Source organism: Myxocyprinus asiaticus, chromosome 25, assembly GCF_019703515.2.
Source record: "Myxocyprinus asiaticus isolate MX2 ecotype Aquarium Trade chromosome 25, UBuf_Myxa_2, whole genome shotgun sequence".
In the NCBI taxonomy this organism is placed as follows: Eukaryota; Metazoa; Chordata; class Actinopteri; order Cypriniformes; family Catostomidae; genus Myxocyprinus; species Myxocyprinus asiaticus.
The window spans coordinates 31,320,326-31,334,694 of NC_059368.1; the positions used below are offsets into that span (position 1 = coordinate 31,320,326).

General features: G+C 37.8%; 1 protein-coding gene across 9 annotated transcripts in view; it reads right to left on the reverse strand.

The window, feature by feature from the left end:
• The window catches only part of LOC127416037 (SUN domain-containing ossification factor-like), a 66,488-nt gene that overhangs the window by 48,913 nt on the left and 3,206 nt on the right, over window positions 1-14,369 (reverse strand). For 2 of the 9 annotated variants that reach the window (XM_051655122.1, XM_051655123.1), the window contains one exon: window positions 5,014-5,108. The exons of 6 other annotated variants lie outside the window; for them this stretch is intronic. In XM_051655122.1, coding sequence (XP_051511082.1) covers window positions 5,014-5,015 — 2 coding nt within the window. In that variant the 5' untranslated portion in view covers window positions 5,016-5,108. Of the gene's footprint in view, window positions 1-4,026; window positions 4,973-5,013; window positions 5,109-14,369 lie in introns of those variants that run through there. One more of the 9 variants, XM_051655125.1, reaches the window with a different exon arrangement.

Below are 14,369 nucleotides of genomic sequence, written 5' to 3' on the forward strand. Positions count from 1 at the left end.
GAAATTCTAGTTGTATTTTACTTTACGAATAATTATTGCAGAACAAATGGAGTGTTCGACTACTCGTGCACATCCCTAGAACAGACCGGTATAACAAACGTCATAGGATGGAGCCCAACAACATGACAACGCAGCGGAAAGAATTCAACATTTCTGGGTGTACAGTAGGAAAATCACATACACAAACTATACCCATTTATACACACAAATGTAAAATATCGACTGTCCCTAACGTCCACATATGTATGCGCTGGTACACTGGGGGAATCCCCGAGTTTTATGTAAGAGGGAACCCCCACTACTGTATCACAATTCAGCTGCAGGTCGCCATAGTAAGTCAAGCAAACAAACACAGCAACAACTCTGGAATATCTGGAAATAAAGCGAATCAGAGTAAAATATTGAAGTCTTTCTCCGACTTCGTTTTTACACAAGCATCGTGGGAAAAGTACATTGCAGTGGAGAAAGCTGCTTACTGACGGAGCCGCATGCATACGGGAGTAAAGAGTACGTCACTTAAACTGTGCATGTAAACGGGAACACTGTTTTCTCGCAATAAGCTGTTTTCTGGTGTCCATGTAACCGAAGTCAACAAATATACACAAATCTGTACTGAGGGGTCTACATATTAGTTTGAGAAAGTTGAGATGGGATAGATGGGGGGCAGTGGTAGCTCAGCGGTTAAGGCTCTGGGTTACTGATCAGAAGGTCGGGGGTTCAAGCCCCAGCACCGCCAAGATGCCACTGTTGGGCCCTTGAGCAAGGCCCTTGACCCTATCTGCTCCAGGGGCGCCGTATCATGGCTGACCCTGCACTCTGACCCCAGCCTAGCTGGGATATGTGAAAAAGAAGAATTTCACTGTATATGTGCAAAATGTATAATGTGTGATAAAGAAAATTATTAAATTATTAATTATAGTTTCGCCTTATCTATTCTCCAACAACTGCCAGCATATGCTTATTTAAAAAAAAAAAAAAAATACATCAACAGGTAGAAATAGAAAGAAACTTTCCACTTTCCCTTCACAGCAAACACATCCACACTGAATTCCGCATTCATCTTTTTAACATAAGACGATCGGGTAATTGCCAGTATCATCTAGCATTGTCTTTGACTCTCAAATAGTTTAGTCTCTGTGTGTGCTGGCACATTCCTAATCAGCCCAAAGGATCTGTTTCACAACACTTGATGAAACTCAACACCACAGCTCAACATGTTGACATAAGTCTTACTATTGACCATATAATTGAGACCATGTGATCAGTCTATAGGGGGTACATGAAGGAATGCAGTCATTATGAGCTAGGGATGTATTTGAATGCAAAAATTAAGCAAGAACATCCTGGTTATAAAGCCGCCAGGTACTGACATGATCACGTTGAACTTATTCTACACATTGTATGCAGCCTGCTGGGTGTAGAGTGTAAGGTTTATAAATGAATAAAAAAAACAACATACAAACAACATTACAATGAAACAGGCTTAGTAAGTGCACAAAGAACTTGGCAAATGAATTGTTGTACTGACAGGGTGAATGAGATGCCTCTCTAAGGCAGCATTATTTTTTTTCCTTGCAGGAACTTTCAAAGAGCATGAGGTATTAGTTTCCAAATTTGAGAACTGGAAAACTATTTGGTAAGCAAACCAGGAAGATAAAAAGCATGATCAGAGGCTATATTACATGTTGGGATTGGGAAGTTGGTCAGTGAGAGAAAGATTATGTGAGCTAATGACAGGAGCTTTTGGAAGTGTGACACGTTTTACACTACTGCCAACAGCACTGCAAAGTAACATACTGTACATGCATTAAACATTTAGATTACTTAGCTGAGATTGCACTGCTATAGTGCATTCATTTATTAAATGGATGCACAACGCTAACCACTCTTTTTGACTGTTCCGCAACTTTTCAGCAAACATGCTGGGGACCATCTAACACCTATTTTTGACGTCTGCGCAAGACATTTGCTTAGTCAAGTATATGTGTTGTAGTGATGTCAAAAGAACCGGTACTTCAGTGCCAAGTCGATACACTAAAATTAAAAAGATGTAACGGTACCAGTCTTTCTACAGTGTTGATAGTTGATACAGACTCAATTTAGTACCTGTGCACTATCTTACAGTGGGTGCTGGTCTGTGCATGCACTGCAAAGTAACACATCTGAACAGTCAAATACACTTCATACATACAATTCAGTAAAAATGCCCGTCTTGTTCAGGTATTAATGTAAATGGAGTCGGTTTGTCGTAAGTGAACCGATTGTGGGTAAATATTACCATTCAGCTTGCATTCGTTCTCTGTGTTCTAAAGTATCTGATTACCATTAAACAGCGAGAAACTGCTTCTTAAAAGATTAAGACTGTGTGAACTGTCTAAATGATTCCGACTGAATCGCTAACTGATTCAGACCACTTTGCTAAGAGAACCAACTCGAAAAGTTATTAATTTAAAAATCGAACATCACTAACGTGATCTGTGCATGAGGCGTTGACGTGTAAATGCAGCCTAGACATGCCACTGTCTATTATGTTTAGAGGACGACCGATAGTGGATTTTACCGATACCGATAACTAAGTTGGTCAGTACCTGCCAATAACTGATTAATCAACTGACAGTTTTTAAAATTGATACTGAATGAAAAAATAACAAATTAAAATAGTGCTGAACTTTACTACAAAAATAAACAGTACTGACTGAACCATGAAAATGTATTGTACCTTTTAAAATGAAATAAATATATAAATATTAATATATATGAACTAATATTCAAATTTTAAAGTCAGCTGATTTTTAAACAGACGTTGTTTCTTAGTCCAGAAGAGGGTGCAATAAATACATAAACCATTCAGCACCGTTATATTATTGAATAGAACAATAGAACTGGCTTTTTTTTTTTTAAAAGAGCATTTCATTTTCAACTAATGTGCATAAAATAAAAATAAAAAGTTTTAGTCAGTCCATATTCTCAAAAAGTTAAATCAAAAGTAAAATGAGGGGGGAAAACACTTCAATAGACAGTTCACATGGTGTTACACTTGCACTGATTCCTACTACTCCAGACTGCAGCTTCATAATAACAGAGAAATACCAGTGTTTTTTACTCAGTACAGTTGTATGTAGAGTAGCAATATTCACAGATAGCAGTGGTATTCGACTGAACTTGGTGGTGAAGCGGCTCAGACTATGAGCCCAGGCCAGGGGCTGTTCAAACAGATGGAACACAACAAACTGAAACCGAATGCGAGGATCTCGAGACACACATTTCCAAGTTGAACATCTTTCCTGACAAAGCATTTAAACAACTCATTGCTTAATCTCAGCAACGCTTATATGAGAGCAAGACGCAGTGGCCAAAGACCTCCACCAACTGTAAGGGGCTGTTCACACCGAACGTTTTTGCAACAATTCATTTGTTTTTCTATGTAAACGCGCGCTAGACGAACGTCTTTGTTTCCCTTTGTTTTTGTTTATTCAGCGTCTCATGCAGGAGTATTGTTTTTTACATGATGTGTCTAAATAAAAAGAACTTTATAAGCATATTGAGACACTTGCTTTTTGTTCAACTTTGTTGCGCTGTCTAGCTTTTTTTAGCACAAGAATGTGATCGATCTGAAGTCATTGTATTACATTGAGGATAAAAATATTGAATTGAAATCAGATGCATTTCTGATTTGTTTAAACTTTTCTCTCGGTTGCATGAAGATGTTAATTTGCTTTCTCACGTCACTAGCTTTAAATATGCAACTTAGCTGGCAAACGAATGCATAAATGTGACCAGCTGGATATAAACTAATGCAAATAGATGGTAATAGTTGGTAACAAACGTGACATTTAAACATTTGGGTCAGACTTGCGTGTATTTTTGTCACATTGTTCTAACCGCTTGAGGTTAGCTTTAATGTTAGCATCCTCTCAGCCTTGTCAGCAAACATACTGCTGTTCTTTACTAATGCAGCATCTAGTCAACAAATGAATTACTTTATAATGATATGGCAACATGTACGGTAGTGTACTGTATACATACCTTTTCGTTGTTGATGTTTTATATCCGCATCCGAAGTGTTCCGCTCCATGCAGACTGTAGTCTCATGTGTCAAAACAAACACCACAAGCCATCGGTGAAGTGATAGTTTTATTTCGCCTCTAGAACGACAGCAGACACTTCCCAGCTGCTTCAGCACCAGACGCAATGGGGAAAAACTATCGGTGTATTTTTGCCGATAACCGACAGTTCCAGAAATCTGTTATCAGTGCTGATTAATCGACAAAACCGATTTATCGGTCGACCTCTAATTATGTTGTTAATATTAAACAACAATACAAGAAAAAATTATTAAATTTAATAATTATTTAATAATTACTTTCATTTTTTTCTGTGGTGTGGTATTGAAATTAGTATTGAATATTTGGAAATTTCACTGGTACTGGAATCGACAACTGAAATTTTGATAGCCTATATACTACATTAGTGTCAGACTAAGGCACATGTCTAACCTTTCAACTCCTCAGACTGGCCATCATGGGCCACTATTATGCTCTCAACAATTAGTACAAAATGTCCTAGTACACAACCTGAGTGGGGGGAGTGGGGTGAGAAATGTCTGTGTGAGTGGGATAGAAAAAGAGAAAATGAACCCTGTGCTTGGAGAAGTGGGGGATGGGATATAGATAGTCTATTGCAACCACCGTAAACATTACTACTACACTAGAATGCTACACTACACATTTCTAGTGGACAAAAAAACCTCCAGAAAACATGGGTTGCGAAAATTAGACTTGAGCTAGGACCTTAAAACAATACATGTCATGTGGACTGTCCTGCCATCTACCCTTAATGACATCTATCACATACATTCACATCTGTGTGCGTTTCATTCATATTACACGCAACATTTGGTTATTCTGAAGTTTACAAATGACTGTCTCAAACTAAACCAAAACTCCAATTATAAACAGCTACAAGAGGTTTAGTTTCTTTGCATTTGCTAAACAAAAATACCAATTTCTGTACATTCTTTCTGTCGTTTGACTCGCTTAGAGCAGGTGCAGGTTTTTCAGAGGAGTTCAGATGGTCCACTTTGGTTGACAGGATCTAATCTAAATGAGCTGTATACCCAGGTAGAGAGAGAGAGACAAAAAGAAAAGATTGATACAAAGACAGAAAGAAGCAACAATAAATGGAACTGTGTGGATCTGGACATAAGAATCCAAACGAGTGAAGGCAAGATAAAAGAGAGCTACTCCAAATGCCGGCAAAATGTGTTCTTGTCTCTGAAAAAGCAACATTTATTGAAACATAACCAAATTTTCTCTTTATGCCTCTCTATCTTTAAAGCACATTAATTCAGTGTCTCATTCAATACTGGATTCTTTAACAATTGTTAGTGAAGTGAATGAATGAATGTGGCGCTTAAGTAAAATCTGTATTCAAATACAGACATTTCACACAATGAATAGTGTCTTCCCTGCCAGGAATTCCTTTGCAACAATCAGACCAAGCAAGTCCCAAAAAACTCAGACATTCAGATGTGAAATTCAGCTCATTGAACAAGCATAAAAGCCGATGCTGATATCCAGAGAGCACGGTGGTCGATAGGCCGATACAATGCCAGTATATCACACAATTTAATATAGTAAATAACAAACATAAAATTGTTAAAAAAATAAGACTCTTATTTAGTACTATATTTAATGGTAGATAGCAGTTTCTTCAGATTTCTGTTTAGTCATCAAATTTTAGTAATTTATTTGCACATGAAGAAATTGTTAATATATTAGGAAGAAGGAAATAACAGTACACACAGTAGTCCAGCAACCATAGATGGCATGTCCACATTAGCAATCACATTTACTAAAAACAAACTGAATCAAACCAATTGTACATACAGTGCATAGTGAATAAGACATTTACTTACAGCACACGTGATGCGCTTTTACCTTGGGCTGCATCCGAAAACACAGGCAGTTGACTTGCTAACTTGCTGCTTAATCAGTGAATGGCTTAAAGAGCACCTTTTATGGTTTTTAAACCTGCCTAATTTTGTTTTAAAGGTCTCATACAATAGATTTACATGCATCCAAGGCCAAAAAAACACTTTAATTTGCTCATAATTTAAATTGCAGCATTACATTTATTTTCCAGTGTCAAAAACGACTCGTTCAATGATCCATTCTAAAGGATTCATTCTAAACTCCTCCTTTCAGAGAGCCTACTCTGCTCTGATTGGTCAGATGTCCCAGTCTGTTGTGATTGGTCTACCGCTTAGTGTAATGTTTGAGGGCGGATCAAAGCTGTTCGCGAGCAGCCAATGAAGACCAGAGGCAGGTTTTTTGTTACCAAATTACGTAGGTTAGTACAGGAAGTCTGGAATTACTAACGACTTGTTTCAGGTGTTCAGAATCGGTTCTTTCTTTTGGGAGTCAATAACTCCATTTGTCGTTCACTTTGATTTTTGAAACTTTGCAGACTTCTTTACATTCACAAACAGCTATATAACACACTACATGAAAGGTAATATTTGAAAAACCATAATACGTGCTCTTTAACTGACATCTGTTGTGGACGAATGGAGCACTTAAAGAAACTGATCTCCGAACCTTATTTTCATCATACCTCCGTATACGTCCTCCGGAGGCAGCATTTTCCTGGTTTCGGATGCAGCCTAGAAGTTGCACTCAAACACTTGTGTGGATTCAGCGCGAGCAGCAACAATCTCCTGACGGTTTAAACGGCCTGGATCACCTACTTGGATTGTCACGGAGTGACCGTCATTATTTGTGAATCAGAAGAACTTTTGATCCTGAAGTTTTGATTCTGGCTGATAGAATACGCGCTTCAGAGGAAGATTAGATGAGCGCTCGACGGGAAGAAAACGCAGTATTTTCGTGAGGTTTGTGAATTACATCTGTTTGAACGAGATAATTGCGTGGAAATGTTTTCCTCAATTTAATTTACTTTTTTTTTTTTTTTTTTAAGAGCAGGCCAAATGGTGTGGGCACCAACGAGCAAAAGGAAGTGAGAATAAGCAAGTGGAAAATAGTGTACATCATGGCAGGAGGTAAACAAAGGGGAAATAATCAAGACAAGAGAAAACAAGGTTGTTTTGCTCAAGAATCTTTAACCAAGTAATATGTGTTATACTTACCATAAAATTCCACTTAGCATCACAGAAACGGAAAGTAACTATGTGCTTTTACGTAATGTTTAGTGTTTTATATTGAACTGAACATGTCATACAGGATAACAGTAATGAAGTTGTTTAAGAATTTTAGTTTTTTGGCATAAAACTCAATTTTAAAACACAAATTTGTGTCAGCTAATACACAGGCCACTACACAGTAAACCCAAATGAAGACAGATCAAATAAAAGTTTTTACCAACATCAATCAATAGGATTTTATTATTATTATTATTAATAGGATTATTATTTGTGATATATATAACGTATATTGAACGATATGAAAAAGAACATTGTGATAATATTTTTGGCCATATCACCCACACCTAGCTCAGCGCAAATAGGAACCTTCATTCTAAGCAGATGTGCTGGGGAAATTTCTTATAAATTTCTCTGCAACAGAGATTCTTAAAGTGCTGTGACATTGCATATTTCTCTTGAAATTCTTGAGGAATCAGAAAATGTTCTTCCAAGGAAAATACCAGACAAACTGTAAAAAGATGACAACGTAACACAAAGACTTTCATTCAAGTAAACAAACAAGCTGAACCTATATCCTAGACAGCCACATTTTACTAGAAAAACAAAGCCTCTGACCCAGGACGGGATCTCTGGCCTTGCATACCACAAACCCAACCCCCATCCTATCAGGCAGAGTCATCCTTCCTCCCTGTGTCAGCACTAGAATATTTCCAACTAAATCATATGCTAAAAACCATTAGGCTTGTGTGATAATTAGGGGCCAGAGGCATGACCATGGTAACAGTCCTCATGGGATGGACTTACGTAAGAGGGCAGCACAACTGGCTTTTTAACTTGTACCCAACATGCACAAACACACGTGCCCACCACCATCCAACCCCCCCCCCCCCATGTAAACATGCTGAATATTGTAGACTAGCCACATTAGTTCAAGATCAAGGTTATTAATTGGATTATTTCTTGGATTGCTCCTACATATTGGCATTACCTAGTTTACTGATTCAAACAAGACAATAATTATGCAACTGAAAACCGATAACACAAACTGAAAAGCTGTAAACGTAAAGAGGTGTTAATTGTTACAGCATGCAGTGCTGTGGTTCCTGTGTGATTTGAATAGAGAACTAGAGCTGTCTTCAGGGCAAATAATAGAAACTGGTTTGGTGAGGAACAGGCCAGTCAATTTCCTTTAAAACATCCATTTTGCAAAACAGGCTTGATCTGTGAAGCGGAAATCTATAAATCAAATGTTTGATGATATGTATAACTGTGCCACTTCTGAATCCACAGCAAAATAAATTGTTTTGTAAAGAAATTTTACCCGTGTTGTGATCTAGCAGGGGGTGAGAGAACAAAAATCGATTCACCATTGCATCGCGATTTCATTTCCAACAATTTTGGAATTCTCAAAAATTAAGAATCGATAAAGAGTTCATTTTAAACCAGGGCAGCACAGTGGTGCTTATGTGCGTGCCAGAGACAGAGTGAGATGCTAGAAACGCACATATACAAAAGCTAAGTGCACATGACTGCAGACTGGGTGCATCAACAACACAACCATTCGTGCCAGACTGAAACTATGATCTCGAAATTCATTCACAACCTCATGGACATAGTAACAGGGAAAGTTTGTTCATGATAACATGTCAACAAACAGCATGAAAGATGAGCTCACACCCGTTATTGCACTGATTTGCACAGAACGAAAAAAAAAAAAAAAAGAATTATTAAAATAATTAAAAATAATGACGAGACAACAGTTTGGGAGACATGGGTGATGTTTTTATTTTCGAATAATTTTTGGTTGACTGTTCCCCAATGCCTTTCTCTCCTCTTGCACTCTCTCTCTATTTTATTGGCTGTTGCTTATTGTCAGTCTCTTGCACATTGGGGCAGTGCGTACACCTGACGACAAATTTCAAGCAGGTGCAACCTCATATTACAGTTGAAGTCAGAAGTTTACATACACCTTAGCCAAATATATTTAAACTCAGTTTTTCACAATTCCTGACATTTAATCGTAGAAAACATTCCCTGTCTTACGTCAGTTAGGATCACTACTTTATTTTAAGAATGTGAAATGTCAGAATAATAGTAGAGAGAATTATTTATTTCAGCTTTTATTTCTTTCATGACATTTCCAGTGGATCAGAAGATTACATAAACTTTACTAGTATTTGGTAGCATTGCATTTAAATTGCTTAACTTGGTTCACATTTTTTGGGTAGCCTTCCACAAGCTTCTCACAATAAGTTGCTGGAATTTTGGCCCATTCCTCCAGACAGAACTGGTGTAACTGAGTCAGGTTTGTAGGCCTCCTTACTTGCACACGCTTTTTCAGTTCTGCCCACAAATGTTCTATTGGACTGAGGTCAGTGCTTTGTGATGGCCACTCCAATACCTTGACTTTGTTGTCCTTGAGCCATTTTGCCACAACTTTGGAGGTATGCTTGGGGTCATTGTCCTATTGGAAGACCCATTTACGACCGAGCTTTAACTTCCTAGCTGATGTCTTGAGATGTTTCTTCAATATTTCCACATAATTTTCCTTCCTTATGATGCCATCTATTTTGTGAAGTGCACCAGTCCCTCCTGCAGCAAAGCACCCCCACAACATGATGCTGCCACCCCCATGCTTCACGGTTGGGATGGTGTTCTTCGGCTTGCAAGCCTCACCCTTTTCCCTCCAAACATAACGATGGTCATTATGGCCAAACAGTTCAATTTTTGTTTCATTAGACCAGAGGACATTTCTCCAAAGAGTAAGATCTTTGTCCCCATGTGTACTTCTGTCTGCCATTTTATGGCGGTTTTGGAGCAGTGGCTTCTTCTTTGCTGAGCAGCCTTTCAGGTTATGTCAACATATGACTCGTTTTACTGTGGATATAGATACTTGTCTATCTGTTTCCTCCAGCATCTTCACAAGGTCTTTTGCTGTTGTTCCGGGATTGATTTGCACTTTTCACACCAAACTACGTTCATCTCTAAGAGACAGAATTTATCTCCTTCCTGAGCGGTATGATGGCTGCATGGTCCCATGGTGTTTATACTTGCGTACTATTGTTTGTACAGACGAACGTGGTACCTTCAGGCATTTAGAAATTGCTACCAAGGATGAACCAGACTTGTGGAGCTCCAGAATTTTTTTTCTGAGGTCTTGGCTGATTTCTTTTGATTTTCCCATGATGTCAAGCAAAGAAGCACAGAGATTGAAGGTAGGCCTAAATACAGGTACACCTCCAACTGACTCCAAATAGCCTATCAGAAAATAATTGTATAATTACCTAATGGCTTGACATTTTCTGGAATTTTCTAAGCTGCTTAAAGGCACAGTTAACTTAGTGTGTGCAAACTTCTGACCCACTGGAATTGTGATATAATCAATTAAAAGTGAAACAATTTGTCTGTAAACAATTGTTGGAAAAATGACTTGTGTCATTCACAAAGTAAGGAGTTAAGGAGTTGATGCTTTACGCAGCCTGCGTAATGTGCACAGGGAGTGGCGGTACTGAGTGGAGCTCCAGGTCACACCTACCGATGACGTGGGCCAATGGCAGTAAGAAGGTGGTTAGCAGTCAGTAAGAAGTTTTCCTCAAAGTTCGCCATGGCAAACTGTTATGAACCACCGAAACAAACTCAAAAACACTTTCTTTTTGGAATTAATTTGTTCTAAATGACGTCTCACATGTTCGTTCTTCGATTTCGTAAGAAGTATACAGGGGCCTTAAAGATTCCCACCCCAAGCAACCGGTGTAGTCCGATTCACAAGCAAATTATTCTTTTAAACTGGTTCTTTTCATGAGTATTTTAGGACTCAAACTCACGGGTTATCAGTTTGAATAAGTCAAAAATTCTTCACTGAATGACTCAAAGCGGTTAAAGAATCAACATTTCACTCACTAAACTGAAGATACCAATATCATTACTTTCAAAAACATTAAGCAAGATCTGTTTTGCATACATGAGAAGGTATGTGAAACTTATCAGTATCATTACTTACAGGTTGTTCATATGAAAACATGTAAATAAAAAAGTTAAGTTATTGTAATATTTATTTATTTCTATTTCCATGTCAGCATCACTGGCTATTTTCATGGCAAGATCAAGGTAGTTTTTAAAAGGTAATATATACAGTAATATACACAATGAACATATGTAAGATCTTTCATTTCAATATTTGATAAAAATGTTTACATTTTTAAACATTTTTGAAATCATCCACTGAAAACTGAGTAAAAACGTTGCCTAGTGGCATTAAAAGTAGGACAATTTATTGTAATAAATCATTTTAGTTGAACTATAAACTGTTGTATTCTTTTTTTTTTTCTTACTAAATATACTGAACAGTCTGCAAAAACAGAAATCTGTAGGAAACACATGCCATGTGTGTAATACAACCTAAAAAAAGAGAGCTCTAACTGATTATTTGATGTTGCTGGCATGAATAAATGTATCTACTGGCTTCATACAAAAGCTGACAAGACATCATTACACACCAGCAAACAAAGCACGGGGCTTGCAGACCATCTGCCTTCCCAATTCAATCCCACTTACCTAATACTCTATTACATAACGTCATTGCTTACTACTCAAAGCTCAGGCTGAAAAAGTATTATCCCTCTAAATCATTATCAGTCTCATGCTGTTATATGTGCCACACTGATCCAGCTGCAACAATGGGAAACAGTTGGAAGGTATAAATGGCTCACATAAACTTTCAAATGAAAATAATTAGACAGGGGACTGATAGCACATTTACAGTGATATCATCATACCATCTGAGATGAGAGGTGAGATTGACAGCAACCTACACACATCCCTCTCTGTGCAAAGCTAAATTGTATTTTTTTACACTGCCTTTATCATTTAGACAGGCTACAGGGTAAATCTATGTAAATGGAAAATGTGGGTTAATCCCTCAAACACATTTTGTGAGCCCATGCTTAAATGTTGTTAAGTGTGAAAATAAGATTTTGTCAAACTTGATTTCCCTAAAAAGGGAAGGGAGAACACCATGTTCTTTAACATGACATGTTATGTGCATGTCAAACAACAGTCTGCATGTTCAGTGATCAAAATATGACAAAAAATATATAGTCCAAGCAAGTGTAAGATTAACATGCAAAAACTGTGTATTTGTGCCACCAACCCCACTTTTGACATTAGTAGTGCGCACATTACACTGCTAGTATGTGTTCTCAGTCATAGGGAACATGGGCCCCTCCCCATATGGCCATGCTTCGGTGCCTAGAAAGTCAAATAATAAACAAAAAAAAGCCCACAAAGGAACCAAGAAGAGTATGTTTTCAACCAAATTGTACAATGGAGCTAATAACAGAACAAATAGTCATAAAATGCTTTGTAGGTCACCATCACAATTCGCCACACAATAAAAAAAATTAAAAAAAGTTGTGCTATATTTCACACCTGTGTTGCATTGAAAGTCTATGAAAGACACATAAGTTTCATTTCTCTTTTTCCGGTTACATCAAAACAAACAGCCATGAACAGCACAGCTATGCTTTGTATGGTCTCAAGGCCAAGTGAGAAGATGAACCTACCTAATGATCTAGGGGTAATATCACCACTGGCAACTTTGAGCCTAGAGATCAAAGTAGGTGATGGGCAGTTTAGACTGGGATATCCTTATTGGGTAATATTTTTACCGTCTCTGCTTGCTTACACAGCGTTAATGTTCTTGAGAAAGTTAAGACATGTTTGTGTCTCAGAGTTTAACAAGGCCTCTGCAGGAGCCTGTGAGTTTTGGTGCTGGAGGCGTGGAGGAAGATGTCACAGCAGTATGCTACATTCTCAGCTATTACAAGTAAGAAGGAAATAAAGAAAGAAAGAGTAAGCAGAAATTTAAGACTGTCTGTGGGTCTGAAAGTGTGCCAAAGCAGTGCCATGTCCTGCCCATAACTGCAGGTTGTGCGTTTCTCACACTATTTTAAATTTCTTCCCACTCATTCTTTCTGATTTCTTATGCCCTCAATGCAGGCATACACTGAAAACAAATGTCCCTCCATGAAGATAGAGACATATTAGATTAAAAAGAGCAGGACAGGAGACAGACTCGTAAGGAGTGCTCTCGCAATTCTCCTTACTGAAGTCAGACTGTAGGTCAAGATCCAGCACTAGAACAGAGTGCCCATTTATGTATTGTGTGAGTCTGTTCTACACCACTTTTGTGCGTATACATTTCCACGCACTTTTGCTTTGGAGTGTCAAGAGCATCAAGGGTGGTTTGTATGAAAGTTTTCAGAGTACAACACTACATGTGGATTTAACTTTTTTCCTTGCAGACACATGTGACGGAACAACAATAATGCATTTAAAATGATTGGCCATGACAACCCTAGTGTTGAGCAAAAAGTGGAATGGCAGGAGAACTTGTCACCTGTCTGTGTGCTCTCCTGCAAAGATACATATATTCATATTCAAATATGAGAGCGTGATACGCAGTTTAAATATGGCAAATCTGATTGAACATCCATGGAAATTCATTTGACCCAAATGTCAAGCACTGGCAAGAGTTGCATGTTTTCCTTTCAAGCAGCCTTCACCAAAGGACTGATATCAAACGAAGGAATATTTCTTTGAGTTTATGTAATGCACTGAAAGCAAACACTCAGAAATTGTCCTGTGGCTATGGATATCATGTGGCTCCTTACACACACTGCAGCAGTTCCGAGGTAAAATGTCCAAAGTGTGGCACTAAAAATAAATAAATACATTTTCTCCCAAACAGATCTATCGAGTTTTAGGCTCAAATCAAACCTACCTCCCTATCCTAAACCGATAGTGTCATTTAAAGCAAATGTGTGAAGAAAAGCAATTGCTGAAACAACCACATAATTTTGGTGATTCTATGACAGGTTGTTGGTTATTTAATGCAAACATTAAAATGTATCTCTTACAAGTCCTGCGCTATAATAAGTGTTTAGATGTCATAAGGCAAAACGTAAGTGTTTATGAGCTGATAATCTGCTGTTTTACTTTTGATTTGTGTAGAAGAGAATAAAGTCGTTTTTGCGTCTCATGTTTATTTCACAAAGACACTGCTGTGATTCGTACAACGTGCCACGTAAAAATAACTTTATAAAAATGTATAGTAAGTAAAGTGTTTCTATGAGACCAGATCAAAGAATTAGATTATTTCGTTTAAAAATGGAAGATTCTGATGATTTATTTGTAGTTAATTAAATTC